General features: G+C 46.3%; 1 protein-coding gene across 5 annotated transcripts in view; it reads right to left on the bottom strand.

The window, feature by feature from the left end:
- Positions 1-695: 695 nt before the first annotated feature.
- AKAP12 (A-kinase anchoring protein 12) overlaps positions 696-22,202 on the bottom strand; it is a 101,704-nt gene continuing 80,197 nt past the window's right edge. For 2 of the 5 annotated variants that reach the window (XM_060616898.3, XM_060616899.3), the window contains 2 exons: positions 2,398-7,420; positions 696-1,721 (listed from right to left, as the gene is read on the bottom strand). In XM_060616898.3, the coding sequence (XP_060472881.3) occupies positions 2,406-7,420 (5,015 nt within the window). In that variant the 3' untranslated portion in view covers positions 696-1,721; positions 2,398-2,405. Of the gene's footprint in view, positions 1,722-2,397; positions 7,421-12,900; positions 13,017-19,368; positions 19,477-22,202 lie in introns of those variants that run through there. The other 3 variants (XR_009605348.3, XM_060616901.3, XM_060616900.3) reach the window with 3 other exon arrangements.

The following is a 22,202-nucleotide window of genomic DNA, read 5'->3' as shown; positions in this document are numbered from 1 at the left end:
CCAGTTCCACACGTGAGAAAGTGGGACTTTATGGGACACGGGTGACTGTGGTGTGGTAATTGTCTGACAGTCTCTTACGTATTAGCACGAATCCTAAATCATTGACATTAAAAAAAAGTCCACTATCACCTGTCGGGCAAGGCATTTTTACTATGAAGCCTTGTTAAAATTTCTCTCTAGGAGCACCTGGGTGGCTCAGTCAGGCATCCCACTCTGGCCCAGGTCATGATCTCGCGCTCACAGGCTTGAGCCCCACGTCGGGCTCTGGAACCTGCTTCAGATTCTCTGTCTCTGTCTCTCTCTGCCCCTCCCCTCCTTGCGCTCGGTCTCCGAAATATAAACATTGTAAAAAATCTTTTTTTTTTTTTTTTAACATTGTAAAAAATCTTAAAAGAGAAGTTTCTTTCTAGACATTTCTCGTTTAAAACCAAAAATAGCAACGGAAAATTGACCTTTTCAGAAAGACACCACCAGATGGTAGCATTGGATCAATACTGTCCATCAGAAGAAACTCCCGGTGTGTTTTAGCAGATGCCTCTTTGCTATGAGTTCCTCTGAACGTTACCTCAAACCAGTATAATGTGGTGACAAACCAGGAAGACGTAGTAACCACACTGGAAACTTCTACCTCATCTGCTTTTAGAACTCTGCAAACATGCCCCAGGCTCCCTGGTAGCTAATAAAACCAGCAAATCTAAGTGAAGCAGATATTTTATTTAAATCAGTTGTCAAATCACAGTTTATCCAAAGGAACTTAATGCAACGTTGTCCTTAAAAGAGTGGGCACAGATATGGCACAGACACAATCCAGTACCTAGCAAAATACCATCTGTAAAGAACCTGACTTACTTCATGCTGTGTGTGCATGTGGTCCAGCGTATAAGAGTAGAATAAAAAACTTAAAATAGTCGATTATTTTTTGATAAGATGAAAAACATTTCACTACTTTGCCTCGGGATTCAAGCGCACTCATCTGTCCAAACGGCCACAGCAATTCAGAGAAAAGGCTTAAAGTTAACCCGCTACTGAAAAAAACTCCCTTCCAACCCCCACTGGGCTAGAAAGAAAAATTTCACAGTAACAATGGAACCTTCTGTGTTTCCCCCCAAAAAAGCTTTTTATTTTTAGCACACTGTGCAGAACAGGAAAGTGAGCGATTTCAGAGCGGCCTGAAACACGGACCCGACCCTCAGTGGGTTTTGAAGTACGAACCGTAGCTTCCGATCAGGAATGTTGTTTCTAGGAAGCTGTTGTCACAGGTTACAGCTGAGGCTTAGAGCTTCCACCACATCCTGCGTGATACAAAAGGAATGCACCGTATTGTACATTTCCTTAATCGTTAAGGAAAAAAATATACAATAGATACAGGAGGGTTACTTAAAACATACATATAAATACATAAGGGATGATACTCCAGTTTGAGAAGCAGAACTAGGTGCGGCCAACTCCAGTTCCGGGTGGAGAGTTTGGGACCTTAAATCAGAAACATTACATGGTATCGGCGGCGGGGGAGAGGGGTGGCCCTGCAGAGGACACGGTAAATGGCTGTAGCCCCCGATTGCTGCCTCAGGGTTGTCAGGGCGCTCCAGAGAGGAGGTCAGTCGATGGGCCTGTTCTTCGGTTCGGAGTCTGAAATACCGGTCGTGAGTCTTTGTCAGCAGCGTTCATCTCCTCCTACTGCCTGTCTTCACATTCTGGTCTTGCAAACACACGGGGCAGAACTGTGGGAGGAAGGAAGAATCAAAAGTGAGTCAAGTCTCCTCTCCTCCCCCGTTCATTCCCCGAGCCGCGGAAGCCCCACTCGCCGGAGTCCAGCCCCTGAGAGAGCGAGTGGGTTGGGGGCCCACGGCAGGGCGGGCTGGGTCACCAAAGAACTGGCGGCTGTGGCTCCAGCATTTAGGCGCATCATTTAAATGCTTGGTTACTACTACCGGTGGCCAAAAATGTTTTGTTTTGTTTTCTTCCAGAGAGCTACAAACTACAGTTTCAAGCCGTAGGATAAAAACTTACTTTGGGCTTCTCGTTTTGAAGAAAAATTCAATGAACTGGTGAGTTATGGTGCTGTGAGCGCAACGTATTTCTTAGGCCTTTGAGCCAAACACGCAAACGCACACTTGTGCGCGCACACGTGCCCCGTTTATTTTCTCGGAAAGCAGTCACATGGGGGTAAAACGAAGTCACTGTTTTCATGACACCAGTAAGACTGAACGGGTTGTCAGTGAGGGGGGGAAAAGGAAGGGAAGCTAGGTCTCCTGATCTACTTGACTGCTTTTTCCCCAACTGAAGGTTCTGCATAAAGTCGTAATTATTTAAACTCCTGCTTCCTTTATAGCAGATTTGCCATCGAGTGGCATGAAAGAGGAAAAAGTGTTTTGGAAGGAAAGGAAGCTCGCTTACATGATGTTTTAGGATCCCGTGGGTTCTGATTTTGCTGGTCCTTCCTCTTGTTTCTGCGTCTCTCCCGGTGTCTGGGTTTCGATCTCTTCTTCTGACTCACCGTGGGCTTTTCCTTCCTGAAATTCTACCTCCTGGCCACCTTCCTCCTCTTTCAGCGCTGGTCCATCTGTGTCCAGGGACTCTTTGGTTAAGCCTCTCGAGGCCTCAGAATCTTCCAGGGCTGAGTGGTGGCTCTCAGGGTCATCAACAGCATCAGCCTTTTCATCTTCCTGGGATTTAGACAGTGACTTCTCTATCCTTTCGCCTAACTCGGCACGATCGCCATCTTCTGGAACAGACTTTGTTCCAGTTGTTTCTTTCTTTTCCTCCGACGGGAGAACTGCCTCTTCGAGCTGCTGGTCGGTTACACCGGAACTTTCGACCTCCACAGCTGGAATCTCTTCGGAAGCTTCGCTCACAGCTTTGGAAACGTCAGAGTGGGTTTGTTCCACGGTGGTTAGCGTGGATCCTTCTTTGGCTGCAACGGTGTGTGTTTCATCCTGTGCAGAGGCCTGAAGTTCCCTTTCTTTCTCCTCAATTTGCGGTCTAGCTTCCTGGGTGTCAGCTTGTATAGGTTGAGCCTGTGTCTGCAAATCAGTGGCTGTTTCTTCAGTACTTACTAACCGGTCAACAACGGTCTGGATCACATTTTGTACCAGTTTACTGCTCTCGGTCTCAAGTTTCAAAATCTCGTTTTCAGCCTTTAAATCTTCCTTGCTAGTTTCACTTACTTGGGCTTCCTGGCAACCAGCCGGCTCGTCCTCTTCATCTGAGGCCCGTTTCTGCGGTGTGGTCTTGTCTGCTTCCAGGTCACCACTGATGCCTCCTTCAGGCGTGGCCGATACGGCCTCCGGCTCTGATTCCGGCTGAGACTCCGTCCCTGTGGGCACCTCGTCTTCCCCTGGCTGAGCAGTGAAGTCCTCATCTCTTGCAGAGGATTTTTCTTCTGGTATTAAATATGCATCTGCAGTTTCCAGGGTTTCAGGTGTTTCTAAAATCTTGACGGTTTCTCCCAAGACCTTCTCCTCCACTGCTACAGCCGTTAGAGGTAATGACGGCTCAGAGCTTTGAGCTGGAGTTTCTGTGTATACCGCGTCCTCTTGAGCCAGCCCAGGAGAACTTTCTTCCAAACTGGTAACCTCCTTTTCCCCGTCGATGACGGCCACACTAATCGTCTGCACCAGCTGCTTACTAAGCTCTTCAGATACTGTCACGGCTGGTTTTTGCTCAAGTTCCTCTTCACTCGCTCGGGTTGGCTTTGCTTCCGTTTTCTCCCTTTCTACTTCAACTACCGTCTCTTCCTCCGCGTGGGTTGGAGGAGATGGCGTGTGGCTCTGGAGTTCAGTATCATCATTCTTCTGAAATTCGGGTTCTTCGGCGACTTCATCTTCAAGGGCAACTTCCATGGTCTCTTTCTCACGGACTGTTGTTTCAGTGTCTGTAGACACCTCGGGGCCTTCAACAAGCGGTGTGTCTTTGGTTTCCCGGTCAGTAGACTGGCCTTCCTCTTCCATCACTTCAGTCTTTGAAAGCACGGGTACAGTTTCCACTGATACCTCTTCATCCGTATGTTCCAGAACCTCTTCCATTTTTGAATGTCCTGTATCTTCTTCCTGGGGTTGAAAACCAGAAGGTGCTGGAGGCATCTGTTCTGGTGCAGGAACGGCCTCTGCTTCCGTGATCTGTGACTGTGCCCCAGAGGCGACCTCGGGATCTTCGTGGCTGTCTGTCACCTTCTCTTGCTGTGTTACATTTAGAGCCTCAGCATCTGCTACTGGGGTGCTTCCGTTGGTCTCGCTGTCGGTAAGGGTTTCAGCTGAGTCGGGAGCAACAGCCTGTTCTAGAATAAATTCTGATTTTACCCCAACCAAGGTTTCAGCTGGACAAGTGGTTCTAAGCTCACTAGGCTCTACACTGTCTGCGACTTGAGGAACTTGTTCCAAGCTTTCGGGGGCGGCCTGTACAATCACCTCCTCCTGTGTCAAGGTCTCAGTCTCAGTTTCTTCTACGTGTACTTCCGTCACGACGTCCGTCTCTTTCTTCAGATCCGGCTCTTGAGAACCTTCCTCTTCCGCGTCTACCTTCTCTGGAATTTCGGCCCCTACTTCCTGCACTGTCTGCATCGTGTCTTCTGGCCCTCTGGTGTCGGGCAACTGTGATTCCTCCCTAACTTTTTCTGCGACTGCCTGCAGGACCTCTTGAGTTCGCCTCTCTTGGTCTTCTATGTCTGCCACACCGCCTTCCACCTCCTGAACTGGCGTCGCTTCCTCTGTGGTGACTGGAGAGTCAGTTAACTGAGAAACAGCCGAGACCATGTCGGTGGTCTCTTCAGCACCAGATGCTTCTGCTGCTTCTTCAGCACAAAATGCCTCTGTAGTTTCTGCAGCGGTCACGGCTTGGGAAGTCAACTCCACCTCGCTGACGACTGTGTCGTCAATGGCGTCTTGACCCTCTGGCAGAGTTTTGGCAACGACGGGGGTTTCGTCTGCAAGGACCTCCCCTTCAAATGCCTCCTCCGTTAGGGGTCTGGCTTCATCTTCTGTTTGTTCAAGAGGTTCTGTCACTGAGGCAGATATCCAAGAGGGTGACCTTTCTTCAACACTGCTAAGAGCCCTTGCCCCGTCAACAACAGTCACAGCCACAGCATGAACCAGAGTCGTACCGAGCTCCTCTGACACAGAAACAGCTACCTTTGGCTCAGGCTTCTCCTCGCCCTTCTGGGCTTGCTGTGCTTCGGTTTTCTCCCTTTCTACTGCATCGTACTCGGACAGAGGTACCACAGCTGGGACATCAGAATCATCTTCGTTGACCTCTGTTGGCCCTGTGTCTTCAACGGTGGCTTGTTCCGGTTTCCCATCTGACCTTTTCTTCCTCCGCCCGGGAATAAACTTCTTAATCGAAACCCAAGACTCTTCTTTCCCGGGTTCGACATCTGAAGCTGAATGTTCTAAGCCAGACCCAGTTACGGAGTCTTCGCTCTTCTCTTCCGGTTTTGACTTGGATTTTTTCCTTGGAGTAACTAATCTTTTAAATGACTCCCAGGTGGAAACTCCCTCCCCCTCAGAGGGGCTCCCAGCTTGCTCCGGTGAGGAGCTTCCTGGCCCTTGATCGTGTTCCTGGGAACTAGCGAGGGCAGCATCTGGTCCCGTTTCTTTGTCTTTTCCTGCATCATCTGGCTTCTGGCCCTCTCCTCCCGCTGGTTTTGGTCCCGCTTCGTCATCAGAAGATGATGCCTTCCTTGCCCTTTTCTTGGACGATCCCACACAAATTAAAGCTTCCCAGGAGACTGAAGTATCCACTCTGCGCTTTGGTTCTTCGGGCTTTGGCTCCTCTCCGTTGCCTTTTGCTTCCTCTTGCGTCTCGGAGGCTGCGCTCTCCGTGGAAGACAGGGTGGCGCTCTTTACTTTCTCCAATTCGTCCTCCTTATCGCTCTCCGAAAGCCTTCGGACACGCTTCTTGGGCGTCACCATCTTTTTGAAAGACGCCCAGGGAGTGACCCCTTCTCGCTTCTTCTCCCCGTCCGAGACAGCGCCTTCCTCGGCGTCCCCCTCTTGCTGTGCGTCCGCGACGCCTCTCTCCAGACACGTGATCTCCTCCGGTTCCTCGGGCGATGAAGCGGAGCTCTCGCCCTTCTGTTCGTCGGTACTGTCCGGGGACTCCGGGGCGGCCTGATGCTCCCCGGACTCCTCGTCTCCTCCCCCTCGCTTCCCTTTCTGCTTCTTCCCGGAAAGCTTTTTCAAGCCGGTGCTGGTGAAGAGTTTCTTTAAAGGGCTTCCCTGCGCCCTCGTTCTGTCCTGCGAGGACAGCACATCCGCCTCGCTCGCGAGGCCCTCGGGGTGGGCGGGGGGCGCTTTCTCCTCGGGGCTCAGGTCGGCGGGGCGGCTGTGGTCACCGCCAGGGGCACACGCTTCCGTGGCCTTCGCCGGCTCCGCCGCGGGCCTGGCTTTCTCAAGTTCAGCCGGGGTTTCCACAGCTGTCTCAGGGGGCGGGGGCTCCGCGGCTTCCGCTTCCTCCGCCTCGGCTTCCTCCGCCTCGGCTTCCTGCGCCTCGGTTTTCTTCTCGGCCGTGCTGACGTGGACTTCTGCGACGATCTCCACCTTGTCGTCGAATATTTCCGTCGCTAGAGGGGCGGGTTTCTCTCCAGGAGCCTCCTGCCCTTGGTCGTCGGAGGGCAGCTCCACTTTTTCATATTCCGCCGACAGTCGGGCCTCGCCGGCGCTCTCGGTGGCCTCCTGTGGCTGTGGCTGTTCAGGAGGAGCCGCTTTCTCAGAGGTCTCTGCCTGTTCTTGTGTGTCTCCTTTTTCTGGCTCTTGGTCCTTTTTCTTCTCTGAAGCTTCCAGCTCATCCTCCTTAGGCTTCCTGAAACTGGTCTTCTTTCTCCAGCCGGCCCAACCTTGAGTGAAGAATTTTTTGAAGGGTGACGCTGTCTCGCTGGCCAGGGGACTCGTCGGGGAGTCTAGAGATTTGGTGGGCTCCTTTTGTTTTTCTTCTCCATCTCTGCCTTCCTCTGCTGCTTGGCCAGACTCAGCTTGAAGCGAAATTTCCGTGGTGCTCTGCTCGTGTTTGAGGGCTTCTTCGGGTTTCTCTGTGGATTGTTTTAGCTCCCTTTCTTTGGCTGTTGCTTCCCCGGTCTCCTGGCTGGGCTCCTGGTGGTCGCCGGCCCCGTCCGGCGCCCCTGCTCCTTCCCCTTCGTCTTTTTTGACAGTGAGCAGTTGGACCGTGTCAGCCTTCTCGGTCTTATCCTTTTTTACAGTGAATTTAAAGCCGACAAACTTAAACACCTTCTTAAATCCAACGTCATTTGACTGGGACTCAGTAGGTTGTATTAGCTCTTCCAAATTGCTTTCTGAAGAAGGAATCTGTTCGATTATTTCAGGCACTTCCTCCTGCCCATCCTTTGTGATGTCGCCCACAACCGTTGAACCAGCAGCCATCTCTTTATCTGAGTCTCTTTCGCTCACATCTTCCGACTCTCTCTGTCCAACTATTAACAGAAAAAGGAGAGCAGTGGGGGAGAAGGGAGAAAATTATTACAGCTCAACAAAACCCTACATATTTTAAAAAACCTAACCCATTAATACGTTCTTTAATGTCAGGCAGTTCCAGGACAGAGTTAAAGTCTTCTCAGTATTTGCGAATCTCAGTACATTAGGCAAACGCTACTTCTTTCAAAGGACCTTTAAGAATTCAGGTTTAAAGAGGGGCGCCTGGGTGGCTCAGTCGGTGAAGCGTCCGACTTCCGCTCAGGTCATGATCTCACAGTTCGTGGGTTCGAGCCCCGCATCGGGCTCTGTGCTGACAGCTTAGAGCCCGGAGCCTGCTTCAGATTCTGTGTCTCCCCTTCTCTCGGTCCCTCCTGTGCTCATGCTGTCTCTCAACAAAAAATAGACGTTAAAAAAAATTAAAAAAAAAAAAAAAAAAGAATTCAGGTTTAAAGATACTACTCTGCTCCTTCTGGTCCCCATGAAGGAAAAGTGAACACACTCAAGTACCAGCATATTAAGCAGAAGTAGCTGCAGCATCACTAAGAGTGGGTCAGGCAGACGGCACAGGCTCTGTTGCAATGCAAAACAGAATCAATCATCACGCCCGTGATCTAGAATCCACCCCGTTTAGGAGAAATAAGCTAAAGAATAACAAAAAGTAAGAATCCAGACAAATCTAAGGAGGGACATTCTATGTGATAACTAGCTGGTCTCTGTAACAAGTCCCAAAAAACAGACCAGGGCTCCACAGGGAAATTCCAGGCCGGGTAGGGCAAAGTGAGGAACAGAAAGGAGGTGCTCCATAGCACCACCCAGAAGCGTGTAGAATCGTTATGTCTACACTTGAAACTAATGTAACACTGTGTATCAACTATACTCAAAAAAGTTTTTTTTAAAAGGCGGTACCCAAAAGCTGAAGCATGACAAACAACAATGACAATGATGGGTCACAAAACAAGAGTCCACGAATCAAGAGTGATACTAAAAAAGTAACTAGGGAACAGGCAGTATTTCCTTATGAGAAAGACCAATCACTAAATCTAGATATACCTTCCACTTTGATCTATAGTCATTCTCTTTAGAATTCAAAATTCTACTGCATCGGGATTCACATATTATTTATTAAGGACAAGAGTTAACAAAGATGTTTTTTTATAGCCAGTTACATAGGCTCTTCCTAGACCAGGACAAACAGCTCTTCAGCCTTCAAGATGTGGAGCGATGTGGTATTTAAAGATGGACTTCTGTCATTCATCAAGTACGATACACGTAAGTGGATTTTCTTCTGTAGTTATTTGGGGAGAAGAAAGCCATGTTGTAGTTCGGTTCACCTGTAGGGCCAGTTGCACTGGACGTTTCCAGTTGCTTCGAAAAGTAAAAATCATTTCTCGTTATGTGAAATAGAAAGTAAAATGCAGCCCCGTTTCATGGCAAGTGTGGTTACGGGAAATTTTCCTCTTTTGAAGGTGGGTGTGACTGATAAATTTGGAGCTTGTCATATCACCATGAAAATCGGCCATTCAAAAAGAAACAAACAAAAAGACAGGGGCAGGGGAAAAGTTTTCATAGAAAAGAAAACAAAGCAAGGAAACTGTCAGATTCACTATAGCTGAAGTGGTTATTTTATCTGGAAAAGCCTAGTTGGCTGTTTGTCATTAGATGAAGGAAACCGCTCTTTACCCATACCTTTATAATAACTCATTCAAAGATCCAGAAACGCTAGAAACCTTTGGGCGAAAGGCTGTCAGGAAACCTACAGTTTTAGAGTATTAACACACAGATCAAAAGGGAAAAACTTCCTTTACGGTGGAGGGATCTGGCAGGTACTGCCTTAAACTTAACATCCCTAATAACAGAACAAAACTGTCAGCATGCTTTCTGATGTGAGGCACTGAGAAGGCCAATAAATCACCTACATTACAGTATTCCTACTAAAAATGTTGAATGGAATCTGTAAGGCAACAATCAGATAAATCAATGAAGGATATTCTATAAGACAACTAGCTTGGTCTGATACATCAATGTCACAAGGGACAAAAATGAAACAAAAACGCACGTAGATTGTCCGCAAGTAACTTTCAAACAGTTTAAGGAGAGACACTGAGGGCTGGGGTGGGGGGCAGGGGAGAGAAGGTGCTAAAATATCAGTAACTGGTGGATTAGGTCAAGAGTATATGGGTGTGTGTATTTGTCTGCAGTTTTTAAATTTAAAAACTCATGTTTAAAAAACAAGTCAGTGTGATGTAATAAAAGGGAGGGGTACTGAGCTAAATTAATAAATTTAAAAAGCATAACAGTAAGTCAAGCTGGGCATGGTCCTAGATTGGATATTAGTTAGGGCAAACTAACAAAAGGACATTTTGGCTTTTCTTGGGAAAATGTGAGTATGATTTGGGATTAGAGGAGATGGGATTTTCACCAAAACGAAAGAGTTGAAGGTCACCACATAGCATATACAATATGATCACATTTAACCCCCACCCCCCACACATACACACCTACCTCACATATGATCTCTGGGGGATGGAAATGTGATATATTTTAGTTTTGCCTGTATCAATTTTCCCTCTAGAATATGTACTGCTTTCTCTAACAAAGAAGTCAATTAAAGTGAACACAGAAAAGGTCTTAATTGTAATAATACACTTAATGCCCACAGCAGAAGATGAAGCTCAGTAATTATAAACAGTATGCATACCAACACATAGAACATATCCATAAATATGTGAAATACAGATATATTTGGAAAGACAAAAACAACATGCTTCCCCAAATCCGTAACTTCACCCAGCTTATAGGATCTTTCTTTCCCACGAGAATAGTTTTGTCCTTGATGTGAACTATTACAATCTGTGTCTACAAGTCTCTATCGCAGTACTGGGTGGGTTTTATTTTATTCTGCAGACCATAAGGAAGAGAAACTAAGGAAGCATTCTCATACTAAGCACATGGCACCGTGTGGACAGGGCCTTTGACCGTGACATCGTCGTCTCTACCTTTTTCTGTAAGCAAAAGCCAATTCGCATTGATTCTACCTGACATCAGCGTCTGAGGTAGCATTAAATAAATAACAAATTCAAAAAAAACAACAACAGAGAACTCAATATTTTAGACAGAGAAGGAGGTCTGAAGAAAAACCAAGGGTCTCATTATTTTCATCTGAAGTACACTTCCTGATTTCCCTTAAAAAAAAAAAAAATCACTACGAAATACACATTTCTGAGCAACTTGAAGCTTTATAAAGAATAAAGAAATAATCAGCACCCACACTGTGGCAAACATTCCAACAGGAAGAAAAATTGAGACTGACTAGATGTATGTCATTGGACTTCCTAGAGTATCCCCGGACACTTGTTTCGAGTCAGGAGACAGACCTCCTCTAGAAGTCCTCCGGGAATGCTCTTCCCATTATTTTTTGGCACCACGTATATAATCTGTTCAAACACAAAAATGCTGTAAATTTCCACGTGTTCCTATGATAAACCTGCTCGCGGTAAAGGTTAAAGGTTTCTTTGAATTAAGTCCACTTCCATGACACGAGCTACTTTCTACAAATTTCCCCAATGATGCAAGGACACGCACGAGAAAAACCTTCCACACACCCTTTTAACGCCACACAAGAGATGGGACCTTTTTTTTTTTTAAAAAAAAAAAAAAAGGGGCGCCTGGGTGGCGCAGTCGGTTAAGCGTCCGACTTCAGCCAGGTCACGATCTCGCGGTCCGTGAGTTCGAGCCCCGCGTCAGGCTCTGGGCTGATGGCTCGGAGCCTGGAGCCTGTTTCCGATTCTGTGTCTCCCTCTCTCTCTGCCCCTCCCCCGTTCATGCTCTGTCTCTCTCTGTCCCAAAAATAAATAAAAAAAAAAAAAAAAAAAAAAAAAAAACGTTGAAGAAAAAAAAAAAAAAAAAAAAAAGGTGTCTACTACCGCTGAAAATACGCTAGAGAAAAAAAGTTAAACCCCAACAATAAAGTCCGTTCTCGTACAATTTTACTAATAATGTCCACGAATACACATTAAAAGTTTCCTGCCCGCAACGTAGGAGAGAAACAGAACACTCCTCACCCAACCTTTCCAAAATTTATTAGAAAACGCGGAGACGTGTTGCTAATGTGGTGGGAGAAAACAGGTGGTGTCTCTACCATCTTCCTAATTCCCCTCCATGCTCCCAAATCTGTTTCGATTTGAAACACTTTTTCTTAAATTCTGGGATGACTGGAATGTGTACGGTCAAAGCCAGAGAGACAAAGATCAACAGCTGTCAACCGACAGAACAAAACAGCTATTGACCGTCCCGGCGCAGCCTGGCAATACGGAGTTGTTCTCTTTAGACAGAGTGATAGACGGGGCTGAACACATTTTTTTAAGGATCACAAGAGATGTTTAAATCCTAACTGGTCTGCCTTGTCTTTTGACCTAAGGAATCCCAGGAGCTAATGGCTGTCGCAACAGCCTTCCAGACTGGGCCACTGCTGGCCCAGGAGGGGCCTTTGTGCTCTGGGTTAAGAGCCACACGGCAGAACTCAGCCCCCATTCCAGCTTCTACTTCCCTTCCGCGCCCTCCCGAACCGGGGCAGACCTTCCAGGGAGGCTCTGCTTCCTAAAATACCTCTTTGATCACAAAGTGACGCTGCAACCCACCCCTAATGGCTGCAGGACTTCCGACACAATCTTCTACGCCACCCAGCCTGGCAACCAAGGGTCAATTAGTTGCAGCCACGACCAACAAAAAAGCCAACTCCGACCACACCTTCCACGTTACAGGTGCCTGTTCTGCCCCAAACCACGGGCGATGGCTGGGAAACGCACTGGAACCTGGGTTCCATCTTTCAGCCTCCTTTCCTGTTACGCAGTCGGCTACACATTCCCCACGGTGCGGCCGAACAAGCAAGGCCCGTCTGTCCTGTGCCACATCCCCCATTCGCTCTCCTCCAAGCTGTTTCTGGCCGTTGGTAAATGCTAGTGATTTTTTGAGACCTGTATCATGTTCTCTTTATCCTCCTGTGCAAAGACCTTCCCAGGTGACCCCGGCCGGCCACCACCTCGGGCCAAGCCCGACGCCCCTCTCAAGCCTGAGTCCTCGGGCTGTGTCCTTTCCTGGCAGGAAGCGGCGTGCGGCCTGGGTCCGGGTGGGATCACTGCTCTGGGAGCACGGGCTTTGGGCACATGCTCCACCGCCGCTCCGGCCCGCAGCAAACGCGACACGACCCAGGAGCGGCAGGGCGGGCTTCGTATTCGAGCCGGGCCTCTGGGTCATCCGAACCCCGGGGCGTCGGCTGTACCGGGGCCGCCGGGTCCCTTCCTAACACCTCCCCGCGTGCCTCCATGCCGAGGGCTTGGTCAGAGCAAGGGAAAGGAGGCAGGCTGGAAGCCCCCACGCCGGGGGGTGGCCGGCACTCACGAAAGGTCCAGCGGGTGGCTCTCAAAGCCGACCCACCCGCCGCGTCCCCGGGCCGACAGCCACCAGGGGGCGCGCTACTCACAGCAAAGGTTACTCCACCAGGGCATCGTGTGCACCGGACGGCAGGGGCAGCGCCACAGGGCCCGAGAAGGCCCAGGCTTCTTCCCCCGGCTGCCCCATCGCGGGACGGACACCGGTGCCGGTGCCGAGGGCGCCCCCCCCAGGGGGGCCACCGCGTGCGTCACAGAGGGCACAGTCTCCTCGTGGCCCAGTGGCCGAGGGCTTTGGTTTCACGGGCCTTCAAAGAAGGGTCCCTGGGGGCCCTGTGCTTCACCTCGATGTGATCTCTTCAAACTCACACACATTCGAGTACCAAAACTCTCGTGGCTAAATGACTGCCAAACCGCTAAACCTAAATACTGCTGGATCCCTGACCCGCCTCCTTATCTGAGCCAGAAGGCAGGTGGCCTCCAAAATCGCAATACAGGGCGATGGCTCAAAGGATAGCGGGATCTTGTGCATGGGTTTGTTCAGTTTCAAAAACTTTCAATGTCTTGAGTGTTAGAACAAGAACCGGGGACGTCACGCAGGTTCCCATCGCAAAGCTCTCAATTTAGAGTCACAAAGGCTTAGGGTTTGAAGGAAGAGTTCACCTTGTCCCTCCAACTGGGGAGTAAATGGACTTCAAAAATGGTTATGTGGGAAATGCAAAATGGTACAAACACTCTGGAGGGCAGTTTGGCAGTTTCCCACAAAACTGCACATATTCTTACTATGTCCCGTGTCCCCTGGTACTTCACCCAAATGAGCTGAAAACACGTCCACACAAAAACCTGCATATGGATGTTTATAGTTATGTTTATAGCTTTATTCGTAATTGCATACACTTGGAAGCAACCAAGATGTTCATTATGTGAATGGATGAATAAACTATGGTGCATCCAGACAATGTAATATTATTCAGTGCTAAAAAGAAATGAGCCAGCAGAGCCACGGAAAAATATGGAGGAACCTTAAATGTGTATCACTGAATGAAAGAAGCCAATCTTTAAAGGGTATGTATTGTATGATTCCAACCATATGACACTCTGGGAAAGGCAAAACTACAGGGACAATAAAGAGGTCAGTGTTGCCAAAGGTTGGAAGCGAAGTAAGGATGAATCGACAGGGCACAGAAGATTTTTACAGCAGTGAAACGAGCTATCCCTCGACAACATGGTTTGAATCGTGCAGTCCCACTTATACGTGGATTTTTTCAATACGTACAGCACAATACTGCAAATGTATTTTCTCTTATCGTTCTTTTTTTTTAAACATATTTATTTGGGGGGGGGGGAGGGGCAGAGAGAGAGGGAGAGAAAGAATCTCAAGCAGGCTCCATGCTGTCAGCGCAGAGCCCGAGGCAGGGCTGGAACCCACACACCGAGATCATGACCTGAGCCGAAATCAAGAGTCACCCAGGCACCGTCCTTGCTTATGATTTTCTTAATAGCACTTTCTTTTTCTAGCTTACTGTATTATAAGAATAGAGTATATCATACATGTAACATGCAAAATATATGTTAATCGACTGTTTACATTATCAGTAACACTTCCAGTGAACAGCAGGCTCATAGTAGTTAGGTTTTGAGGGGGAGTGAAAACTTGTATATGGGTTTTCAACTGGGGAGCCCTAACCCCCGTGTTGTTCACGGGTCAACCATATACCATGAGGCAATACGGGTGGATACATAGGATCATCACATCATCTGTTCAAAACCCCAGAGTGAGCCCTAATATAAACTAGAGACTTTGGGGGATAATGACATGTCAATGTAGTTTCATCAACTGTAACAAATGCACCACTCTGGTGCGGGATTTGTTAGTGGAAGAGGGATTGGATAGCACATGTGAGGGGGGCAGGGAGCATATAGGAACTCTCTACTTTCTACTCGTTTTTGCTATGAACCTAAAACTGCTCTAAAAAAACACAGTCTTTTTTTTTAATGGTCATAGGACTTGGCCAGTGTCATATAATGGGGGTGTGGCATCTCTGGGGGACCAAAGGCTGGAGAGAAACACTTAGAGAGTCAATGCATTAAAAAGGAACAAGGGGCGCCTGGGTGGCTCAGTCGGTTAAACATTCGACTTCGGCTCAGGTCATGGTCTCGTGGTCTGTGAGTTCGAGCCCCGTGTCAGGCTCTGTGCTGACAGCTCAGAGCCTGGAGCCTGTTTCAGATTCTGTCTCCCTCTCTCTGACCCTCCCCGTTCATACTCTGTCTCTCTCTCTCTGTCTCAAAAATAAATAAACATTAAAAAAAAATTTTTTTAAAAAGGAACAAAAAAAAGTTTGTCTTTTTAAAGGAAAAATTAATTTCATACACTTTCAAAGTGCTAAAATTCTTACTTCCCATAAATCATGATAAGATTTTATAATTTGTCAATGTAACTTACGACAAGAAAAAGTATTTAGACATCTCAACTCCCACACTTGGATGGGAAAACTGCTATTATGTCTGATGTAGACAGCAATTTAAATTCTATTTATTGCAGTGTAAAAAGCAGTTTTTCATGGTTATAGTCATGCTATTAAAAAAAAGAAAGAGGGGCGCTTGAGTGGCTCAGTCGGTTAAGCGTCTGACTTGGACTCAGGTCATGATCTCATGGCTCGTGAGTTTGAGCCCCACGTCGGGCTCTGTGCTGACAGCTCAGAGCCTGGAGCCTGCTTCAGAGTCTGTGTCTCCCTCTCTCTCTGCTCCTCCCCCACTCACACTCTGTCACTCTCTCAAAAATAAACATTTTTAAAAAATAAAAAAATTTAAAAAAAGAAACAAACAGCAGTGCTATCAACAACAGCCAAAGTATGGAAAGAGCCCAAATGTCCATCAACTGATAAGATATGATATATATGTACAATGGAACATTACTCAGCAATCAAAGAGAATGAAATCTTGCCATTTGCAACTACGTGGATGGAACTAGAGGGTATGATGCTAAGCGAAAGAAGTCAGAGAAAGACAAATACCCTATGACTTCACTCGTATGTGGAATTTAAGATACAAAACAGATGAACGTAAGGGAAGGGGAGCAAAAATAGAGAGGGGGATAAACCGTAAGAGACTCATAAATACAGAGAACAAACTGAGGGTTGCTGGAGGGGTTTTGGGTCGGCGGATGGACTGACTGGGCAAGAAGCATTAAGGGGGACACTTGTTGGGATGAGCACTGCGTGTTACATGCATGTGATGCATCACTGGATTCTACCACTGAAATCATTATTGCACAAAAAATTAATTAAAAATTAAAATTAAAAAAAAAAAACACATATATCCTACCCACCCACTCACGGATAGTGATTCTAAAGATCACTTGACCCTTATTTTGCAACCATTATGATAAAAACTGGATAAGGCAAGAATCAATGGGTGTCAGAGTATGCAGGATATTTACATGTTTAATAATTAAAAGGGTGGGGAAGCCCTACACAGTGGAGAAACTGGGCAAGAACTTAACATTAACCGGGGCACCTAGGTGACTTAGTTAAGCATCGGACTCCCCTGATTTCAGCTCAGGTCATGATCTCATGGTGCCTGAGTTCGAGCCCCGCATCTGGCTTTGCACCAACAGTGAGGAGCTGGTTTGGGATTCTCTCCCTCTCTGCTCCTCCCCCACTCTCACAGGTACACACTCTCCCTCTCTCTTTCAAGGGGCGCCTGGGTGGCTCAGTCGGTTGAGTGTCCAACTCTTGGTTTCTGCTCAGGTCACGATCTTACCGTTCGTGGTTCGAGCCTCACATGGGGCCCTGTGCTGACAGTGTGGAGTCTGCTTGGGATTCTCTATCCGCCCCCTGCTAGCTCCTTCTCTCTCAAATAAATAAGCTTGAAAAAATTAAAAATAAATAAGTAACCTACAGGTAAAATAGGAGGAAAAAAACACGCTAAGGAGGGTGGTGGAAATGGGGAGAGGAGAGCTATACATTCAAACACGTCAATGTCTTAAAGGAGAAAAGCTGTAGAAATGTTCCAGATTAAAAGAAGCTAAAGAATATGATGCTTAAGACCGAAGATGATCTTACAATGCAAGGTGAGAAACGCTAAAAAGGACACTGTTAAATTAACTGACAGAATTTGAATAAGTATGGTACATTATATACTACTGTAATAATGTAAATATATGATACTAATAACCATTCTCTGGATATAAAAGGGAGTATCTCAGGGCCCCTGGGTGGCTCAGTCGGTTGAGCGTCCAACTTCAGCGCAGGTCATGATCTCGCGGTTCGTGAGTTCAAGCCCCGCGTCGGGCTCTGTGCTGACAGCTCAAAGCCTGGAGCCTGCTTTGGATTCTGTGTCTCCCTCTCTCTCTGCCCATCCCGTGCTTATGCTCTGTCTCTGTCTCTCAAAAATAAATAAATAAATGTAAAGAATATTTTTTAAAAAAAGGAAATATCTCTATCCTTAGGAAATAACATAAGTATTTAAGAGGAAATGATGACTATAACTTATCTGCAAGAGGCTCAGAAAATTTTTCATCTCCTGCCTATGTAAGACATAACAGGAACTTGCATGCTGGTTTTTGGTTTTGTTTTCTTAACACAGAGAGCAAAAAACTAAATAAAGAGGCAAATGAGGTAAAATGCTAACAATATATGAATCTAGATTAAGGGTAATTAGGTGTTTCCTGTACTTGTTTTTTTTATTTTTGCAACTTTCTGTTAAGTTTGAAGTCATTGTTCAAAAAAAAAAAAATCACTCAAGGATGGGCTAAATAGAAAAAGGTGAGTAAAAGGTACAAAATTTACAGTTATAAAAGAATCAAGGAGATTATTAATAGGAAAACTACTCTCTCCCAAACCCCCCTAAAAGAGACACAATTCAGGGAGAGGGGAAGAGAAAAGAACAGAAGTTCTGGAGACAGACTGTGTTTAAATATCAGGTGCACCACATCTAGTCCTGGGCCCTTGGGCAAATTTCCTGAAGTTTTTGTTCTGAATGTCCTCACCTGAAACATAGGTCACCTTCAGGACTTCCTGCTAAGGCTTCTTAGGAGGAAGTATCAGTCAGCTATCTATAATATAATAAAACAAAAATTCTAATGGGTTTTTTCCCTCATTGTCGTCAAACAGAACTACTTAAGCATAATCTTTTTTTTTTTTTTTTTTTTTTTTTTTTTACCAATTCCAAAAATGATCTATAAATTTCAGGAGATTTTGAAATTTGAAAAATTGGAAAATGACCTTCATAAAGACAATGTCCAGAGATGATCACTATTAAGTAACTGTGATAGCTTTTTCTGGGTAAGTTATTTAATAGTCTTCAAAACTATGATATAATGGCTGCATAATTTCTTTTTGCCTCCCCCTAATGCTAGACAATTCGTCGGTCCCAATTTTTCACCACCACACTCTGCAACAAATATTCACCTGTATAAATCACTGTCCAAACCCCTGACCAGGTTTGAACAGAAGAGGGCAGTATTGAACAGCTTTCGGCTCTCCCAAATTGGAAAGCTTGCAAATTTCCTAGACCAGAAGATTCAAAAACCTACCATACATAAGGCTTAGGTGCCTTTTCAAATTCTGTATAGTTGAATGCCATGTTATACCTACATTACCTCTTTGACTCCCATCACAGATACCGAGGGGGAAGACGGGGCACAAACACCTTGGGTTGGCTCCCTCCCTCTCCTTTTCTTTATTTGCACCACGTGAGGATCCAGATCCTTTAACCCCATTTTGGACCTAGGGCAAGTCGAACGCGGCCACAGCCTTTCTTTCTGTGGTGAACTTCTTCCCCCGCTTTCCCAGCCAGGCTGTACGCAGTAAAATGAAATCACCGCGCGTTTCCCAGGTGCCGCCTGAAGGGGGAGCTCTCCACACACGACCATCCTCATTCCCATCCTTGTTCTAGCCTGGGGTTAGCAGAAACCTTTTCACAGGTTATTTTTAGGTGCTGTCTGCATGCCGGTTCTGAAAGAGTTAAAGATCACAGCTTGAGGAGCAAGGCTGCTGGCCTGGAGGAGAGGACCACAGACCAGCAGGTTTGGCTGCTGGGAGTGAAGGCAGCTGGTGAGAGACAGAAGGCCAGGGATAATAACCTAGGAAAGGCAGGCCAGTGTGTGCACCAAACCCAGGCTCGGCACAGTAGAATCCATTCAAAACCACACTCAGAAACGTTCCATTAATAAATGTACTTTTAAATGACCTCAAAACCTCCTCTACTATAACTTTCAACACATCAGCTCCGTATAGGATCATCTGCTCTAGATTTGTCGGATTGGATAGGAAGAGGAAAATCAAAAAGCCCCGCTCATCGAAGCATCACTGATTGGGGGGATACACGTTCCTGGTGCCCAAAAAAGTCCTTCCCCAGAAACTAGTTTTAGAGTAGGCCTTTCTGATGTCACATGTCGGTATCGTATCACTCATGGGGGATTTTGAACTGCCCCAATTACCCACTTTGAACACACTGCTGTTAATCCAGCTAGTTTCTCAAATGCCCCCAAAAAGCCCAAACACCGTGTTCGCTTATCCACTGCCGCGGGGACTGGGCTAGAACCCCCGCATTCTTACCTGGCATCAAAGACCGCACACAGGCTTGGACAGGAGGCCGGTTAATGTGTCCACTGGAAAAGCCTCCAGGAGGGAGAGCTGGCACATGCGGGTTCCCCCCTCGCCCCACAGCCACTCACAAGGACGAGGACCGACTACAGGGCTCGCCATGGTCCACACGCTCATGAGAACCACGTTTCACACCACTCTGCCGGGTACACGGCTTGTGTTGACGTGTTTTCCCACGTCGACCATCAGTGGGAACAGCGTCACAGAAGTCTTGTTTCTCAAACAGACATTACCGCAGAAACCATGCATTTCTATTCCCTTTGTCTGGAAGGAGGCCCTAATCATGTGCCTGTGTGAGAGGGTGCATCTGTTGAAAACATTACATTGGAAATGCAAAGGATGCTTTTAAAAACTTTTTTCAATGTTTATTTTTGAAGGGGAGAGGCACAGAGTGAGCGGGGAAGGGGCAGAGAGGGAGGGAGACAGAATCCAAAGCAGGCTCCAGGCTCCGAGCTGTTAGCACAGAGCCTGGTGCGGGGCTCGAACTCACAAGCCGTGAGATCACTCACCTGACTGAGCCGCTCAGGCGCCCCAAGATGACTTGTTTTTTAAATTTATTTTAGTGATCCCTACAACCAACGTGGGGCTCGAACTTAGGAACACAGAATCAAGACTACACGATCCTCTGACAGAGCCAGCCCAGGTACCCCAGAGAAGATGATGTTGAAAAATGATGGGGGCGCACCTGGGTGGCTCAATCAGTTAAATAAATGTCTGACTCTTGATACTAATTTTGGCTCAGATCACGACCTCACGATTTGTGAGATCCAGCCCTGCCCCGGGCTCTGTGCTGACAGCGTGGAAGCTGCTTGGGATTCTCTCTCTCCATCCCTCTCTCTCTGCCTCTCCCCTGTGTGCTCTTTCTCTCTCAAAATAAATCAATTCTAAAAAAATTTAAAAAATAAAAATGATGTACATCGGGCGCCTGGGTGGTTCAGGTGGTCACGCGTCTGACTCTTGATTTCGGCTCAGGTCACAAACTCAGTTTCATGGGTCTGAGACACAAGTCAGGCTCTGCACTGATGGTGTGGAGACTGCTTGGGATTCTCTCTCTCTCTCTCTCTCTCTCTCTCTCTCTCTCTGCCCCTCCCCTCTTTCTCAAAATAAATAAACTTAAAAAAAAAAAAAAAGGATGTACAAGGTGTTTTCATGCACTTAATTTTCTGAATATGCCCTGGAAGGAAAACCCTTAGGGTGAACCGACACAGTATGTAAATGCTGGACACAAAAGAAACTGCCAGTACAGTTTCTGGAAGCTGTCCTACCAGCAGAGACTTTGGGCAAGCTTGTTTGTCTTATGTTTCTCTAAGATAAATGAAATGATATCCTTAAAAAGCGCAGACAGTGAAATGGAGAAGAAATGTGACACCCAGTAGTACTTATTTTCTGGAGTGAACACCCATAACTATAGTTTCATTTTTAAAAGCACAAGCCATTATTCTCTTTACTACAACATAGGAAAACTTGTAACAGAGCTTCAATAATAATCTCCTATGTATTTCTTAATATTTTGTAAAACTTTGTCATAGTAAGCCCTCTCAAAGTTAAACAAAAACAAAAAGTCTATGGACCGGGGAATATTAATGAAGTCAAACAAATTGAGAATATATGAAAAGTATCTTTAATGATGTCTCAAGGAACGAAAACTTGGGGGTGCCTGGGAGGCACAGTCAGTTATGTGATGGACTCTGGATTTACGCTCAAGTCATGATTCGCAGGTCGTGAGATCAGGCCCCACACCAGGCTCCACACTGACAGTGCATGGAGCCTGATTCTGATTCTCTCTCTCCCTCACTCTCTCTCTGAACCTCCTCCACTCGCACTTGCTCTCTCTCAAAATAAACTTTAAAAAGGAAAGAAAGAAAGAAAGAAAGAAAGAAAGAAAGAAAGAAAGAAAGAAAGAAAGAGAAAGAAAAGAAAAGAAAAGAAAAGAAAGAAAGAAAGAAAGAAAGAAAGAAAGAAAGAAAGAAAGAAGCGAAAACTTGAAAGCATTTCGCATATAGAAACCCACTTTGGTAGACAATGATTATAGCTTTTTAGGTGTCACTTTCTACTAAACAATGTTTAATCTCCAGATAAATGTCCAGTTAGTCGATCCCAATTTTACGAAATCAGTCACAAGAGATCTATATTGTGCATGGGCCAATATACATTTTCCTTGTGAAAGTAATAATCCCCCAACTTCCCGAGTTTCAAAAGGGACATGATCCCCAAAAAGTCGCAGTGCTATCGTGGATGCTGTGTTCCTCACAGACACCCCACTCCAATGTCCACATATGCAATCAACAGTTCCAGGACCCAAAACCTGCAGAGTCTTTTCTCACTCTTCTTAATGAGAAGATTAGGACTTAAGAGATTAGGACATAAAAGTATAACTTGTTCCTTTTAGTTTAGAATTTTAAAGGAAAAAAAAGTCTCACCTACTGCAAATTTTCAATGCTTTTATCCAAACGTAGCTCTCAAATTTCCATGGCACAACTATTGTGATTTTTTGCTCAGAGAAAAAGTGCAATATTGCAAAAGCTACAACATTAACTGAACCAGTGGGCTCTGTTCCCCAGGCACATCGGGCCTGCTGGCTGCTGACATCTGGATCTGGTTAACTCTCTCCTACGATCTGCAACATTGTCCTGGAGTTTTTCCAGAAATTCTCTACATTCTAAATCCTTCCCTTATATCCTACACACCCACTCCCCTTGTTCTAATGTTCATTAACCACAAACCCTCAAAGGGGAGATGTTTAACTGGGATTAAAACTCAGAGAGGCAAAACCCCATATCGGAGGC

This window comes from Panthera onca, chromosome B2 (genome assembly GCF_046562875.1).
Source record: "Panthera onca isolate mPanOnc1 chromosome B2, mPanOnc1 haplotype 2, whole genome shotgun sequence".
NCBI classification, from domain to species: domain Eukaryota; kingdom Metazoa; phylum Chordata; class Mammalia; order Carnivora; family Felidae; genus Panthera; species Panthera onca.
The sequence above is the reverse complement of the archived record's forward strand: the minus strand, read 5'-3'. Positions and strand labels throughout refer to the sequence as shown.